At 40.0% G+C, this 16,965-nt stretch overlaps 1 protein-coding gene across 2 annotated transcripts in view; it reads right to left on the minus strand.

Moving 5' to 3' along the window:
- Positions 1-16,965, minus strand: part of LOC104608535 (Transport protein particle (TRAPP) component) — a 37,002-nt gene that overhangs the window by 18,394 nt on the left and 1,643 nt on the right. Inside the window, exons 2-3 of one of the 2 annotated variants that reach the window (XM_010274565.3) lie at positions 15,980-16,053; positions 15,791-15,888 (exon numbers count right to left, since the gene is read on the minus strand). In XM_010274565.3, coding sequence (XP_010272867.1) covers positions 15,791-15,888; positions 15,980-16,036 — 155 coding nt within the window. In that variant the 5' untranslated portion in view covers positions 16,037-16,053. Of the gene's footprint in view, positions 1-15,790; positions 15,889-15,979; positions 16,072-16,965 lie in introns of both variants that reach the window. The other variant, XM_010274566.3, reaches the window with a different exon arrangement.

Here is a 16,965-nt window from a genome sequence, read left to right on the forward strand (position 1 = left end):
AAGCAGTCCCCTCGAGCTTGGTTGTAGAAGCTATGTGGGGCCATGAAGAAAGGGGGTGACAATCAAAGTGGGGCAGATCATACCCTGTTCATAAGGAAGAGAAATGGCAAACTTACAGCACTTATTGTCTATGTGGATGATATGGTAATTACAGGGGATGATCATGAAGAGAATAAAAGACTAAAAGAGGTCTTGGCTACTGAATTTGAGATCAAAGACCTGGGCCAACTGAGATTTCTTGGGATTGAAGTTGCTAGATCCAAAGAGGGCATCTATATATGTCAACGGAAATACATCCTTGATCTTCTAAAAGAGATATGCATGATGGGGTGTAAGCCAGCAGATACTCCAATAGAACAGAACCATGGTCTACAGGAGTCAGTAGGAGAGGACTACCTTGATAAGGAAAGATACCAAAAGTTGGTGGGGAAGTTGATTTACCTGTCCCTCACTCGCCCTGACATTGCTTATGTCGTACATGTTGTCAGTCAGTTCATGCACACTCCTAAAATCCCTCACATGAAAGCTGTGGAAAGGATCCTCATATATTTGAAGTCTTGCCCGGGGAAAGGGATTCTGTTCAGGAAAAACAATAAAATTGAAGTTGAAGGATATACTGATGCAAATTGGGTTGGCTGTGTTGGGGATAGGAAGTCTACTTTCGGGTACTGCACCTTTGTTAAGAGGAAATTTAGTTACATGAAGGAGTAAAAAACAGAATGTGGTTGCTAGATCTAGTGTAGAGGCCGAATATCGAGTTATGGCTCATGGTGTTGCTGAACTTCTGTGGCTTAAGATCCTTCTTGGTGAACTTGGAATAAAGATCGAGTGCCCTCTCAGGCTGTACTGTGACAACAAGGCTGCCATCAACATTGCAAATAACCCAGTGCAACATGATAGAACGAAACATATTGAGATAGACCGCCACTTTGTCAGAGAAAGAATCGTCTCAGGAGAACTTTGCATTCCTTATACTCCCTCCGAGATGCAGATTGCAGATGTTCTAACTAAAGGCTCGCTACAGTGAAATTCCTGGACTTACTTGGCAAGCTAAACATGATTGACATCCATGCTTAGCTTGAGGGGGAGTGTTGGTTCGGCTGTCTTAATTTGTTTGTTTATCTTTGTTGGGTCTTAAGTCATTAGTTATTGGGCCTAATCTTATTTAGTGTTTTATTTGACTAGGTGTCCCATCACTAATCAGGGGCGTTCTAGTCTATTTATGTAACATTATGTAATGATCTTATATATAATAGAATAGGGCTGGCTGAGAGGGAATTGCCGCCCTTCTCTTATCTTCTCCTTCTTCTTCTTCTTCTCTTCTCATTCGGCAGCCTTATTCCAGCAAACATGATTTTCAAGCTCTCAAAATAGATGAGTTGAGCCAATAAAACCTTCAAACCTTTAATTCCAGTCAAAATAAACGTCTAATGGTTTCCCCACCTACATGACAGAAAACTGCTATACAAAAACTGTTAATTGGAAATCATACTGCAAGTGTCTTGTTGGTTCTTCGTCCAAGTTGGAGACGGTATGGTGTATACTTCAGGTGATAGTCTGTCCACAAATCACAGCTATCTCCGCAAACCCACAGGAATTAATCATCTATCCAATAACAATATCAGAACCACCCTCAATAATTTTTTGAGAGAAGGTAAAGTATTGTATTATATTGATAGATAGAAAGTAAAGGAGAATATACAACAAGAAGCTGTACTCAGAGGCTATACAAAAAGCTACCCTGCAGCACTAACCCCCCAAGCCCTGATTTACATAAAGATTTCATGTGCAAAAAAAGGAGTTATAATCTATATTCTTAAACAGATTGTGTAGCCAGTTACAAAAGCATCTCCCGCAAACCTTCTGAAAAACTGTTTCAGCCAAGCTGCATTTGTTCTTGAACATTCTTGCATTCCTCTCCTGCCACAAACACCAGAGTACCATAGCAGGGATCATGTTCCAAGCCAATTTTCCTCTTTGGCTCAGTCCTTCAACCCTCCAACCCTTTAAAACTCCAACACCAACCCTAGACAACAGCTCTTTACTTCAAATAAGTTCCAGAACCACCACCAATAGTCAGACCTTTAAAGTCAATAGAGAACAAAAGAGAGATAGAAGTTAAGTTTCGTAAATCTCCTTCATCAGATGGACCAGTATAGACCAAAAACGGAGCTCCTCCACACTCTCCATCATAGTTTTTAAGGTGCCAAAGCGAGGCTAGGTGACAGGGGGGCACCTTATCGCCTAGTCGCCTAGGCAATGGATTTTTTTTAAGTAAAACCATATATCCTAGGGTAGCTCCCTAGGTTCCATAACCTTCTTTCCTTAATAATTATCCATAATTTTTATAAGATAATTATAAATTTCATGTTTTAAGTTTAGAAAATCAACATTTTATGAGAAGAAAATGAACAAAGGAAGGAAAATTCAAAAAATATAGGGGCTGAACCCCTACTTTTGTTATAGGAAAAGAAGAAAAGAAAAGGTGGAAGAAAAAGATCTGTAAGAAGAAAATGTGTTGATTAGACAAAATTTTAAGCTCTTCCCTTGCTTATTGGTTCAAGTTCTGAAATCTTTGAGGATTCAATCAAGGACCAAAGCTTCAATACGATACACCCCGTATCGGGTGTATTGTATTGTATCTTTGGCGCCCCAATACACATGTTTACAGGTGTTTTCGGGAACCCATTTTTTAAAATAATATATATATATATATATAAAATTGGAAACCCAAGAAATAAAAAAAAAAATAGGGGGAGTATCATTATAAGTACTGAAACACCTCTGTCGATACACAGAGGTGTATCAATACTTTGAACCATGGATTCAATACAGCAGTTAGCAATGTTTGTGTTGATTAAACCCTAACAAATAAGAAAATAATAAAAATAGATTAATACATAAACACATAAAATGAGTATTCTAGTTTAATAATGCCTATTTTATAATTATAACATGGAGCTGTGTTTGGTTGCAATGCAAACGCAAATATGTACACTGCATATTTATCCTCTTTTCGGTTCATGAATGCAAACACGGTTCAGATTTTAAACCGTTTTTGCACGCATATTGTTTGTTTGAAATCGGTGCTAAGTATGGGCCCCATCATTAAATGCTCCAATGCCTTAACTTTGGTTAAAAAGTTGATTATCAAAAGAATAAAAGATTGTATCCAAAAAATAGGTACAGTAATGCTCTCTTTTCAGAGTACAAAAATGTCAGAAAATATATATTTGATCTGATAATCATTACTTTTTTACATGTCAAATGAAGGCTCGCAAACGCGAACCACAGTACATAAATACCCTGGTTCGGCATTTGTATTGCAAACAAATGTAGCTTAGTGCACAAAACTACTTGGCAACTGGGCGAGGCGAGCCTCCAAGGGCGCCTTGTCGCCTAGGCGTCGCCTTAACAACTATGCTCTCCATACACACTTCTAATCAGATAAGGCTCAGGATTTCCAAGAGAAAACCTATCAAATTAAGATTAATGAAATATCCACTTGGGTGGGAGGAAATCCCAGTCAGGGTGGAACCAAGCAATTGGTCTCCACTCACAAACCAAGATATCAACAGATATGCCTGTAAATGCCTCCACTTCTTGCAACCTGTGAGGCAGTGACTGATTCTGATATTCAAGAATGGAGGTGCGACTCCTCTAGTTATTCTCATGCTATTTTCTTCTCGTTTCTCTTTTCTTGGTTGTAGCTTAAAATTTTGCATATTTGTCTCAATTCCAAATACTACCTTATTAACCTTTCCATCCATTCCATTCCCATCTACCATGTATATTCTGATCTTACACAGATTCCAAGAGTGTAACTCAAACTGAATATCTGATCCTCAAAATTCAAGATTCAATAATTCCATAAAGGGGTGATTTGGCAGCTCAAAAATGAGTTTAGGCACTTCCAATCAAGGTTCAAAATATTGATACACCGGTAGGGGTCCCGGAACGATACGTATCGGCTGATATGGGCCGATACATGTCGATACTTTGAACCTTGATTCCAATGGCTCTCAAGAGATCTGAATATTCAAGTAAGATGGATTAGAAAATATGCTAATAGCTTGGCAGACAATCTTGCTAAGCAACGGGATCAGAAACAAAATTTGTTTTGGGAACAATTGCAACACTTATGGGGGGCTAGTCCTATTCTGGACTTTTTTTTTAATAATTTTTTTTCTGTGTTGCTGATTAAAAAAAAAAAAAGATTCAATAATTCCCTAAGTTGCTATAGGTATTACATTCTCTTAAGGACAAACCTCCAAAATAATGATTATATAACATTCTTGATAGTTGCATTGCTCTTTTCTTCAAGCCTCAGCTATCTCATATGCTCTTGATAGTTAAGTTGCTCTTTTATATTTATTTTTATCATCCAACCTTACATGAAGACATGCTTTCTACCCATAAATGCACTAACAAGCTTTTCTCCTCAATGTTTAAGTGCATATGTTTATTGTCCCTAGAAGCTCTGCTTTAGTGTTCACTCTTCTATGATCCCGATAAGAAAAAATCATTTGTTGTATGTTTCCACTTTCGTAACCTATGTAATAAGGACATTCCGTTTCCTGGGAGTCAGCATCAGATTCCACCTCGTATTCACAGTTCCAGCACATGCTAATGCTGATCCAGTGCTAATTATTTTTAATATTTTCTTAAGTCCTCATGATAGGCAGCATATATCAGTAAATCAGTGTGCAAACCAACACATGTAGGTGCCTTTGTAATTGTAAGTAATACAAAGCTCAGAGATGGCACTTAACACCAAGGCTGTGTTTGGTTTGAAGGAAAAATCAAGAACTCTGAAGGATTTCATCACAAGGGAGAAAGCTGGAGCAGGCAGTAGAGTGGAGGTTGTATAAGAAACACTGGGGGGTAGTGAAGGCTCTCTAGTGAGAGAGCACAAGGAGCAAACCAAAGAATTTACACAGTTGCAGATTTTGGGTCAAGCAATAAGGACTGTAGAGTGGTCTGCAAACAGGCTCAAGAATGATTGGGAGAAGAAGTTTATTGTAACTCTGACAGTTCTACCGAAAGACTGGAAGAAAATTGCCGAAGAATTACCAAGGAAGCTAAAGTTGAGGTGTACTATCACCTTAACCCCATTTGAAAAGTGTAAGGTTTTTTTTTTATGATCAGCAAAAAAGACTTATTAATAACAGAGAAATATTGAATTACAATAGTTATAGGTTGCAGTAATGCATTAACACAATCTACAAACACATACAAACAGTTACAGTTCTGCCCAGTACAAGGTAGATCTATTTGCCCCCTGTTTTGCTAGGGTATCCGCCAACCCATTTGCAGTCCTTTTGACCCAACCAAACTGAGAGTTGAACCTCCTTGCAAGTATGTCAATTTCTCTGTAGATAAATTTGAGCTTCCAAGGTGCTGATGTGATGTTTTTAGCCCAAGAAATGACCAGTAGTGAGTCTCCTATTTCTAAATCCGTTGTTCCAATCTGCTCTGCCATTTTTAAACCTTGAAGTAGAGCCAGAGATTCAGCCTGTATTGAGTCAACAATACCTATTGGTCCTGAGAAGAGTGCCACAACTTCACCTAGATGATTTCTAATCACACCCCCTATACCTGCCCTTCCCGAGTTACCAAAGGAACTCCCATCAAAGTTTAGTTTTAGTTTGTTCAGTGCAGGTGGCTTCCATTCTGCTCTCACAACTTCTTTGGGTACATCTGTTTGTGCTACTTCAGTCCAGTTTCTTAGAATGTCATTCATGGAGAAGTTTTTGAATAGTTCCATGGTCATCACCTAATGTGCAGTTCTGATTTTTATAGCTTCAATGACTTCCTCCTTTGATTTACTTTTTTCAGAGAAGAGTTTGGTTTCTTTCCTCCCATATAGTCCATGCCACAGCAGCTCTTGCTGCCTTCCATAAGCACTTTCCTCTTTTCTTCTGTTGCCTCAGGAAGGAGGGGCTGAATAGACTAACCACATCCTGTGGGAGAGCCCATCTGCATCCAAAGAGAGAACAAACAAATTCCCAAATACAAGAAAAAAAAAAAAAAAGAGCAGGATAAGAGTAAGTGGGGTAGGGTTTCACCACAATCCTTACAAAGGACACACACATGAGGAGAGAGGCATTTGTTTGGTCAAGGGTTGAGAACAAAAGCACTAGGGACTCACATTCATTTTCCCTCAACCCCCTTCTGAAGCCAAAGTTCCAAGAGATACCCAAGTCTGAAAGCATGCCAACCTTGGCAACAGGTTTATTTTTAAGGTTTGATAAAGAGTAGAGATCTAGGAATTTAACCTTAAAAGGCAAATCTCCAACCCAAAGGTCTTCCTAGAATAAAACTATTGCCACACCCAACATCAAACCGAATAAATTGAAGGAAGGTTGGTAGTACCTCAAAGATTGCCTTCCAGGGGGAATTTGGAGCTGCATTGGAGGTTAGTTCAGCATCCCAGCCGTTTTCTGCTTCACCATGAATGCTTTTAATGACCCTATGCCACAATCTATCTTCTTCACAAGGGAATCTCCACAGCCATTTCCTTAGGAGGGCCGTGTTTTTCTTTAAGATGTTCCCAATACCTAGGCCACCTTGCTCCTTAGGTTTACAGACTTGCTCCCACTTCACTAAATGATCCCTCTTTTCATCACCAGGTTCCCACAAAAAATCCCTCATTATCTTCTCCAACTTCCTTGCTATTTTCACCAGGATCTTAAAGGTGGAGAGGAAATAAGTGGGCAGATTTGCTAAGGTGGATTTTATCAAGGTGATTCTTCCCCCCAAGGGAATATAACTTCTCTTCCACATTGCCAACTTCTTTGTGAATATCTCTAAAACTGGCTTCCAAAAGCTTTCAGCTTTCGGGTTTCCCTCCAAGGGCATACCTAGGTATTCTAGAGGCCAACTTTTCACTTCACAACCTAGCAAATTTTCCATGGTTTGGATGCCCCCCTCCCTTAGGTTTATTCTAGCTACATAGCTTTTCCCCAATTCACTTTTAGTTTGGAGGCCTGTTGAAACCTATCCACCAAATTTTTCAGATTCCTCAAACTAGATTCATCACAACTCTCACAGAAAATGATTGTATCATCAGCAAATTGCAAGTGAGACACCACCACTTTTGAACAACCAATCCTCCAACCTTTAAACTGATTTTCTTGGTCAGCCTTAATGATTTGTCTACTCAAAACCTCAGCAACAAAGGTAAATAAGAATAGGGATAAGGGACCACCCTGTCTTAGTCCTCTTTTAGTTGGGAAGAAGTCCTTAGCTACCCCATTTAAAATGATAGAAAAATATGCCGAGCTAATACATCCTTTGATCCATAGTCTCCATCTTTCACCTAAACCCATCTTTTCCATGAGGTTCAACAAGAAGGACCAATCCACCATATCATAAGCTTTTTCTAGGTTCAATTTACAAATCAAACCTTTGCCACCTTGTTTTTTCTTAGCTACTAAAATCCACTATCTGTCTCCCTTCTACAAAAGCTCCTTGGTTCTAAGAAATAACAAAGGGCAAGACAATCTTCAACCGACCAGCCAGAACTTTCGTAATGATCTTATACATGCTACCCACAAGACTTATTGGTGTGTAATCCTTAGGGGTTTTGGCTTCTTTCTTTTTTGGCACTAGAGCAATAAAAGTTGCATTTGCTCCTGAAGATAATTTCCCTTTTTGATAGAACTCAACAAAGACATCCATTAAATCATCTTTCAAGATTTCCCAAAAATCTTGATAGAAAGCCATTGAAAAACCATCTGGCCCCGAAGCTTTAAATCTATTCATCGAGAAAAATGCTTCATGGACCTCCTCTACACTGAAGTCTCTTTCTAAGAGGGCAGCTTCGGATTTTGGCACTCTATCTCACTGTAATTCTCCCAATTCCAAATTGCTTTTAACAGAGGAGGCAAGGATTGACTTGAAATGATCCACAAAGCACCTTTCAATTTCCTCCTTTGAGTTTACTACTCTTCCCTCCACCTCTATACTGGAGATTTAGTTTTTCCTTTTTCTCTCGTTTGCTAGGGAGTGGAAAAATCTAGTGTTTCCATCCCCCTCCAGAAGCCATTTACACCTTGATTTTTGTCTCCAAGAAATTTCTTCCTTCCTTAGGATCCCCTCTAGTTGCACTTTTAAGTTCCATCTTTCAGCTCTATCCTCCAGCCCGCACGCTTTACGAGCCTTCTTTTGGTCCAATTCCTCTATTTTCCTGGCTAATTCCTCCTTTATGACCTCGAGTTTTCCAAATTCTTCTCTTCTCCACTCCTTGACCTTTTCCTTCAATCTTTTCAACTTCTTGGAGAATCTCATCACTTTCTCTCTAGCCCTTATTCCACCTTCTGACCACCAATCTTTTACCTTTTGCATAAAGTTTGGAACTTCCAACCACATATTCTCAAATCTAAAGGGTGTAGGGCCTCCAATAAAGTTTTCTTGGTAGAGACTTAGGGGCAATGGTTCGAGGTTACTCTAGGAAGGGCTTTTAGTGTTAAGTTTCCCCATAACTCCTCCCAATCAATGGAAAAAAGGAACCTATCCAGCATTGAGGACACTTGACTTTCCTGAAGTTAGTTCTAGGGACTCAATCAAGGAGTTGAAGTGTCTCATACTTGTTATGGACTGATTGGGGTTGTTTGTCTCATTTGTGTACCTTATCACATTGAAATCCCCTCCCAAACACTATGGACCCTCCCAAAGGCCCCTAACTGCAGCTAGCTCTCCCTAGAATGTATCCCTCTCTCTATATGAGTTCAGGTCATACACATTAGTCAACACTCAATCCCTTCCATCACTCGTCCTCTTGGCTTTTATTGATAATGAGTATTGTCCTATCAACTCCTCCTGGCAATCAACTTCCTCGTTCTTCCAAATTGTAAGGATACCACCCGAGGCACCCCAAGATGGGGCAAAAGACCAACTTAGACCCCTGCTACTCCAGATACTTCTTATCCATCTTCCATCCAAATCCGAAAGTTTTGTTTCCTAGAGCATGACTATTACTGATCTCTCAATTCTTATCACATTCCTGATGATTCTCCTTTTCTTTGCACTCCCTAACCCTCTTACATTCCAAACAAGAATCTTCATTCCATTTTTTGTCTAAACCCTTTCCTATTTCCAAGTCCTAGTTTCCTCTCTTTTTCTCCCTTTTCCTGTTTACAGTCTTCTCATAGGATACTCCACAGGCTAGCTTTTCCACCTCATTCATTCTCCTTTTTCGTTCTTTGTCATCTCCTGCCTCCTTTCTAAGATAGACCTTCCCTTTGGTGAACTTTCCTCTAGCTTCTTTTTGTTCCTTCCCTTTTAGTTTGGGTGGTTCTCTGCAATCATCTTCTTTCTCATCTAACACACTAAGTTCCTTCCCCATTTCTTCTGTGCCTACAATAGTTTCATTTTCCCCTTCTTCCTTCTCAAATTCCTTCTCTTGAGTCACATTCAGGATTACTTCCCCCTCCCTGTCTTTATCTCCTCCCCCATCTTCTTTTCCTACTGCACAAGGGTCATTATCCGCCATCGATGAAGTTTCAACGGCTGGATCTGCAAAAACCCAAGGCCGAGGATTACTACAAGGATCAATGTCAATTGAGTTTTGAAAGTAAAGTGGGGAGGAAGAAAGAATTGGAGTGAGGGGAAGAGGGGAAGAAACTCCCTGATCCTGATGCTAGTTTCCACCGACCACTCCAAGTACAATCCCTGATGGTAAGAGTTCAGGTTCAGTACCACCTGTGCAGCTGGGGGGAATTGTTCCTCAAGTGGTTCCACATTTGGTTTGCAGTGGAAATCCATCTCAAAACCGCTACCTTGCCTTTGTTCTTGACTTGTTTCTACTTTCTCCTCTCTTTGAGAATCATCTAAAGCCCTCCCACTTTCCGTAGTAGAGTCACCATCCCTCGATTCCTATAGTTCCAGAACTTCCATACTAGCTTCTTCACTAAAGAGGAGTTCAGTTCCAAAGACCTTGAGGTCTGTGAAATTACAGGCCTTTGTTGAGTCAAGGCTACCTATGCTCGACGGATGATCCACTTCATCCTCTTCCATCTCTCAAATCCCCCCAGTCTGAGTCATCTTCAGACTTCCCTTGCGAGTCCCTATTGTATCAAGGGTTCGGCTTTTTAGGGGTCTGAGTCTCTTTTGGAGTAAGTAGGAGAAGAAATGGAGCTCCAGGGTATGTGTTGTCAGATGGAGTCAGTTTCTGTGACTGTTTCAAAATGGACCCCTCATTACAACTCCAAGGATTTGCATGCGAGAGACAAAGTAGTTGTTAGGATTTGGGGCCTGCCATTTCATCTTTGGATTCCAGATGTTTTTGTTTCTATAGCTTCTCTTTGTAAGGCAAGATTGGAGGGATACTTTGTTAAAGATCTCCACTCAGCTGCAGTGTGTCTGAGTAACGCCAACCTAGAAGACATCCCCCGTTTTGTAAAGGTGTTGGTTGATGGAGTTTTTTTATTCAGCCTGGCTAGCTACAGCCATTGAAGCTGAATTGTGGAGGGAGGGAAGAAGGAAAGAAGATGAGAACGTAGAAGAAGACTGGTTATGTGGAAGGATGGGATTGGCTAATTCAAATTTGGCTGAGAGTGCCACCAATATGGCAAACTTTGTGGAGAAGGAAGTAAAAGGAATGTTACCAGCTTCCAAAAGGGAAGAACCAATAGGAGGGAAGGGAAAGGAGGCATGTCACAGATCCTTTGCTCAGGTCCTGACAGGTGCTGGACTGCTGGTTCTGGGCAGTCATTGAGTAGACATTTTTCACCATTTAAGCAGCTAATGAGTCAAGGAAGAGAAGGACTAAAAGTGGGATCAAAAAAGCAAGAACGCCACATGGGCATGAGTAGAGAAGGTGCTGGTTTAAATAAACCAAGTGGGCTTCCCTTAAGTCACACGGAGGTTAGTTCGAATGGGCCTAAAAACCAAGACTGTGTAGGACAAAAAAGGGGAGTGGAGTTGGGCCAACATTCTTCAACAGGTCAAGGGGCCAAACACTCAAATGGACTTAGTTCTTCCCCTTCTTTTTACCGTAAACTTTCACTGTCACCGGTCTCCACTGTAGCAATTTCTCTCACCTCTGCTCACTCTGCCTTGCTGAAATTTGAGTTGGGGATGATGATGGACCAGGAGTAACATCCATCATTGGCCTCTCTAAAGAGGTAGAAAACATGAAAGTTTATGGTAAAAAGAAGGGGAAAAAGGAGGATGTTCAAGGAAGAGGAAGCTGACAGAGGTTGAAAGATTAAAATCAGATGTTGCTGCAGACTTAGAGTTCAGTGCCAGGGATGAGAGAAGGAAAGGTGCCAAGTAAGGGTGACAGATTAGGAGTGGTTTTAGAAGTGTTGCTATGAAGATAATAAGTTGGAATGTGAGAGGATTGGGTATGGCTAGGAAAAGAAGGGTGGTAAAAGATTTGATCAGAATAGAAAATCCGGACATAATGCTACTCCAGGAAACAAAAGTGGCAGATTGGGATAGAAGGTGGGTGAGAAGTGTATGGAGCTCTAGAGGATTAGGCTGGTCCTTCTCGCCTTCGTGGGGGCATCGGGGGGCCACTGGAAGAGCTAATAGGTCGGTTCTCAGTTTCATTGAAATTCAGGAGGGTGGGAGAAGAGTTTACTTGGGTAATGACAAATGTCTACGGTCCCAATAGATATGGAGAAAGAGGTAAAATGTAGGAAGAGATCACTGATATTAGGGGATTGTGAGAGGGTCCTTGGTGTTTAGGTCGTGATTCTAACGTAATTAGATTTACAAATGAAACCAATAATCTCACTCAAATGATCACAACTAGTATGAGGAAGTTTAATGAGTTTATTAATGAGTATGAGCTGTCAAACCCCTCCAGCAGACTGTCTACACTTGGTCCAACCTACAATCCCCCCCCCCCCTCCCCAAGGTTTTCCAAGCTAGATAGGCTCCACTTTAATTCTGAGTGGGGAATCATTGGATAGGGTTGTCAGCTAGAGCCTTGCCAAGAGTCACCTCAGACCACTGGCCAATTAACATTGGAACTAAAGACTTTGTGAGTGGGCCCAAACCTTTTAGATTTGAAAATATGTGGCTAACACATCCAGATTTTATTCATAAGGTTAAAGAATTGTGGGGTGAAGTGGTGGGAGTTCATTGGAAGGGAGTCAAATTCCACAAAAAAAGTCCAAAAGTTAAAATAAAAAAATTAAACAGTGGAATAGGGAGCACTTTGGGAGAGTGGAGGAAAGGAAATTAAGCATTATTTCCGAAATTGAATATCTGGATGAGAAGGAAGGGCAAGGTTCGCTATCGGAAGAAAAAAGGAACAAAAGATGGTTCCTGAAAAAAGGAATTGGAAGAGCTAGTCCTTAGAGAATAGATGTGTTGGAGACAAATATCAAGACACAAATGGATCAAAGAGGGGGATGGCAATACTAAGTTTTTCCACACACTAGCTAATGGAAGGAGGAGAAAAAACTTTGTGGAGAAGTTAGAGGTTAATGGTGAATTGATAGAAAATCAACATGAGATTGCTAATGTCTTTATAAGTCACTTTAGGGCAGTCTACAAGCAGCAAGAAGATGTAGGGTTTAGAGTGGAAGGGTTGGAGTGGTCAATTTTGAATCCTTATCTGGCAAGCTGGATGGAAAGGAACTTTGAGCTGAAAGAGATAAGAGGGGTTGTATTCTCTATGGACAGGTCGAAAGCACCAGGACCAGATGATTTCACTATGGCCTTCTATCAAGATTGTTGGGACATTGTCAAATCAGACTTGTGGGCAGTTTTTGAGAAATTTGTAGAGGAACATTTTATCAGCCCAGAGATTAACTCCACCTTTCTGGCCTTGATACCTAAAAGGGAGATGCAATCCAACCAAGAGATTTTAGACCCATCAACTTAATGACCAATATTTATAAGATCTTGGCTAAAGTTTTATTTTTGAGGTTGAAACGGGCTCTACCTGATCTAATTAGCCAGTCACAAGGAGCATTCTTTCAAGGGAGACAAATCACAGATCAAATTCTGATTGCAAATGAATGTATGGAGGACTTTAAGAGAAGGGGAGAAAAAGGTTTCGTGTGCAAATTGGATTTGGAGAAAGCTTATGATATGGTAGACTGGCCCTTCTTGCTGGATTCTCTGAGAAGTTTTGGGTTTGGAGAGAGGTGGTGTGGTTGGATTGAAGGTTGCCTGAAAACTTTCCATTACTCGATTATAGTTAATGGAGTTGTCAGGGATTTCTTCCCAGCCTCTAGAGGTCTGAGACAAGGGGATCCCCTTTCTCCCTTCCTCTTTACTTTGATAGCAGATGTGTTTAGTATGCTGATTTCTATAGTGGATAGACTGGGTTTGATCAGAGGTTGGAGGATAGGTAGAGAGGGTACAGTGGTAACACATTTGCAGTTTGCAGATGACACAATCATTTTTTGTGAGACTAGAGATCCACAAAAGGCACAAAATTTGAAACAAGTGATAAAGTTGTTCAAATGTGTTTCAAAGTTGAAAATCAATTTTGGAAAGAGTTGTGTGGTGGGGTTGAATGTGGAGCAGGAGGAGCTGAGCCGAGTAGTAGAGTCCTTGGGTTGCCCTACCTCTAGTTGGCCTTTGATTTACTTGGGAATGCCATTAGGAGATAATCCAAGGGAAGGTAGATTCTAGAACCTGATAGTTGAGAAGTGTACAAAGAAATTGGCAGTATGGAAGAGAAACTACATCTCCCTTGGAGGTTGTATCACCTTAATAAAGGTTGTATTAGCAAATCTCCTAGTCTACTTCCTCTTGGTCTTTAGAATGCCCTAAAGGGAGGTTTTAAAGGTAGAGAAACTTATGAGGGATTTCTTATGGGAACTGGGGGAAGGAAGGAAGGATCATCTGATTAGGTGGGAACTAGTTTGTAGAAGTAAAGAGTAGGGGGGTTTGGGTCTAGGTAATTTAAGGAAGAAGAACACAGCACTTTTGGGTAAATGGCTGTGGAGGTGGCCTCTGGAGAGGGAAAGCTATAGCACAAGATGGTAAGAAGTGTTCATGGTGCGACAAGTAAAGGTTGGGATGATGGTGTATATTGATAAGCTATGCTCAATTTCCCTTGGAAGTCTATTCATAGTATTCTTCCTCTTTTCTGGAACCTGATCAGGCATAATGCTGGTACTGGAGATAAGTTATTGTTTTGGGAGGACACTTGGGTTGGAAACTCTATCCTTAAGGACCTTTTTCCTTCTTTGTATTCCCTTTCTTGTTTTAAAAATGAGCCAATTCAGAGGCTTGCTTCCTTCTCTGTTTCCTCCGGTCTAGACTGGAATTTGGGCTTTAGGAGAGATTTAAGGGATTTTGAGTTTGACCAGGCTGCTTTGCTCCTTAAAATTCTTGAACCTATTTGTTTGGACCCCTCCCCTCCTAATAGCCGCATATGGGTGCTAATTCCCTGGGTGCTTTCTCCTGTGCCTCCTTTTCCTCGTCTTTGTGCTCAAATCCTAATCCTCACCCTTTTCATAACAAGGAGGTTTGGTCTACGCCTATCCCTCCCAAAGTGGGAGCCCTCTGTTGGGAAGTGTCTCTTGGAAAAATAAACACTCTGGATGTCTTGCAAGAAAGGAAACCGGGTCTCTGCATCTCCCCTAACTGGTGTACCCTCTGCAAAGCAAATGAAGAGAGTTGTTACCATTTACTAATCTCTTGTCCTTTTGTTGTAGGTCTATAGGAGAAGCTTTTTGATCTTTTTGGGTGTAGGTGGACAGAACCAAGGCAGATTAGCAATCTCTTTCACCCCACAACCTTCAGGTAGCCAAAGAAAAGAGGTAGAGTCTTGTGGACGTGTGCGGGAGCTGCTTTGGTGTGGACTGTTTGGGAGGAAAGAAATGCCAGAATTTTCAATGATAAGAAGAAGAATGAGATTAGTATATGGGGAAGTATCCTATATAAGGCCATAAGTTGGGCAAAGTCATTGGACCTGTTTCAACCTTTCTCCTTTGTTGATTTCTGGAGGAATTGGGAGCAAATTGCCAAAAGTTCTGCTGTAAGACTTAAACCTGTGGTGGAGTGGAGCCTCCAGGAGAAGGAGCTATCAAATTAAATTTTGATGGCAGCAGCCAAGGTAACCCAGGGCTGTCTGGAATTGGGGGAGTCTTCAAAAATGCTGAGGGCCAGATCATAGCCTTATATTCTGGTCCTATTGGTGTGGGAGATTCAGTTAATGCAGAAGTCCAAGCTGCTCTAAAAGGAGCAGAGTTTGCTAAGGAGATGGGATTGGAAAACTTAATTATTGAAGGGGACTCTAAACTGGTTATTGGGTGGATAAAAGAGCCGGAGACTGCAGCCTGGTTCTACAGAGGGGCTTTGAGAAGATTCAGATGGCTAACTTCAAACATATCAATCACAGTTCAATGGGAAAGAAGATCGGCAAATGGATTGGCAGATTTTTTAGCTAAACAAGGGGTACATAGGAATCAGATTTTTTGGGCTCAATTGTAAGCTTGGGATACAGTTTAGAGGCGGCACCTCGTGCCTCTTTGTGGGATCTTGTAATATGTATCATTTGTGATATTTGTGATATTTTTAATAAAATCTTTATTATCTATCAAAAAAAAAGGGAAAGGTTTCCCTTCCTTTCCCATGTAAAGGTTTTCCTACCTTTTCCTTCAATCCAAACATAGCCTAAATAATAAACATCAGATGAAGTATAACCTAAACAACCCTAAAAGAAAGTGCAAAGCAAGCAAACTTTAATATAAAAGTCAAACTGTTGTCCAAAAATAAAAGCATCAATGCAAACATAAAGAGAAACAACAGAATCAATCAGATTTAGACGTAAAGAGAACAAAATGGATAGCATTAAAGCTAAAACCAATACATTTGATCAAGCTGCTTGTTGACTTCCTCCACCTCTTCCAAATCTGTAAGCAGCTGCCGTACTATTGCCCCATAGGTTAGGGTAAATAATTCTGCATTCTACACCAGATCGTTGCAAATCAATTTCAAAGGTTAACAAAAGAAAGAAACTTTCATGGTGATCTATCAGATATAGTGCAGGATTACTTACTACACGCTCAATATTAGCAAAGACTGCATCTCCAGATCTTGGAGCAACAGGAGCCATGGAAACGAAAATCTCCTCTGAGAAGCCAAGAAGAACTGTTTTTGTTAAAATAGAAATCCTTTTTCAGCAAAATTTTACCACACAGAAGAAAATCTTGACTACTACTATTTTGCTTGAAAACCTTTTGCTTCAAAAATATTTTTAGTAAGAATCTTAAGAGATATTGTTTTGTCCTTTTTTTTTTGTTCAAGGTGTCAAAAAATATGGAAACGAAAAAAAAAACTCAAATTCTCCTATTCTTTGGATTTATGATAAATGGAGAGAAAAATAGAACTTGTTTAAAATTGATTTAGATACTAGGTAAAGTTGCATCCACCATTAAGGTGGTAGGAATCACCATTCAAAATGCCCCCTGAAGTAAACCCTCATGTAGAACCATTATTTAAAATGTCAATATATATCCTAAGATTTCCATGACACATTTCTAGTTCCATGGGAATCCACACGAAATATTACTGGAATTACAACATATTAACTAGTAAAAACTACCAACACCATCTGGAGTATACAAGATAGTTTTATAACACAATGAGTTGGCAATAATATCATAAATATGTGGAATAGCAGTACTGTTGCCCATATAATGCACATGATCCCCTCTTTGAGCCATCTCAAAATTATCTTTGGACATAATGCTAAATCTTAGTTTTCTCTTGTGTAATAGATTATTTAGTTTATCTAATAAAACCATTTACACTTTCTATGAGATTAAATTTTTCTTGAACTTATTCTAGTATGTAGTTTTAAAGTCTAGATGACAACTTTGCAGCATGCTATTTTGTTTATTAACCTTAGTTTCTTGGCTTTAATAATCTAAAAGGGTGTTACCTATGCTTCTTTTATCATTTCATAAAATATTATTGTATATTTCTGCATATTTCACAATGTTTCCCCAATGTCTATAGTTTTTACAATATTTGCGTATGACA

This window comes from Nelumbo nucifera, chromosome 5 (assembly GCF_055504915.1).
Source record: "Nelumbo nucifera cultivar China Antique chromosome 5, China Antique-T2T, whole genome shotgun sequence".
Lineage (NCBI taxonomy): Eukaryota > Viridiplantae > Streptophyta > Magnoliopsida > Proteales > Nelumbonaceae > Nelumbo > Nelumbo nucifera.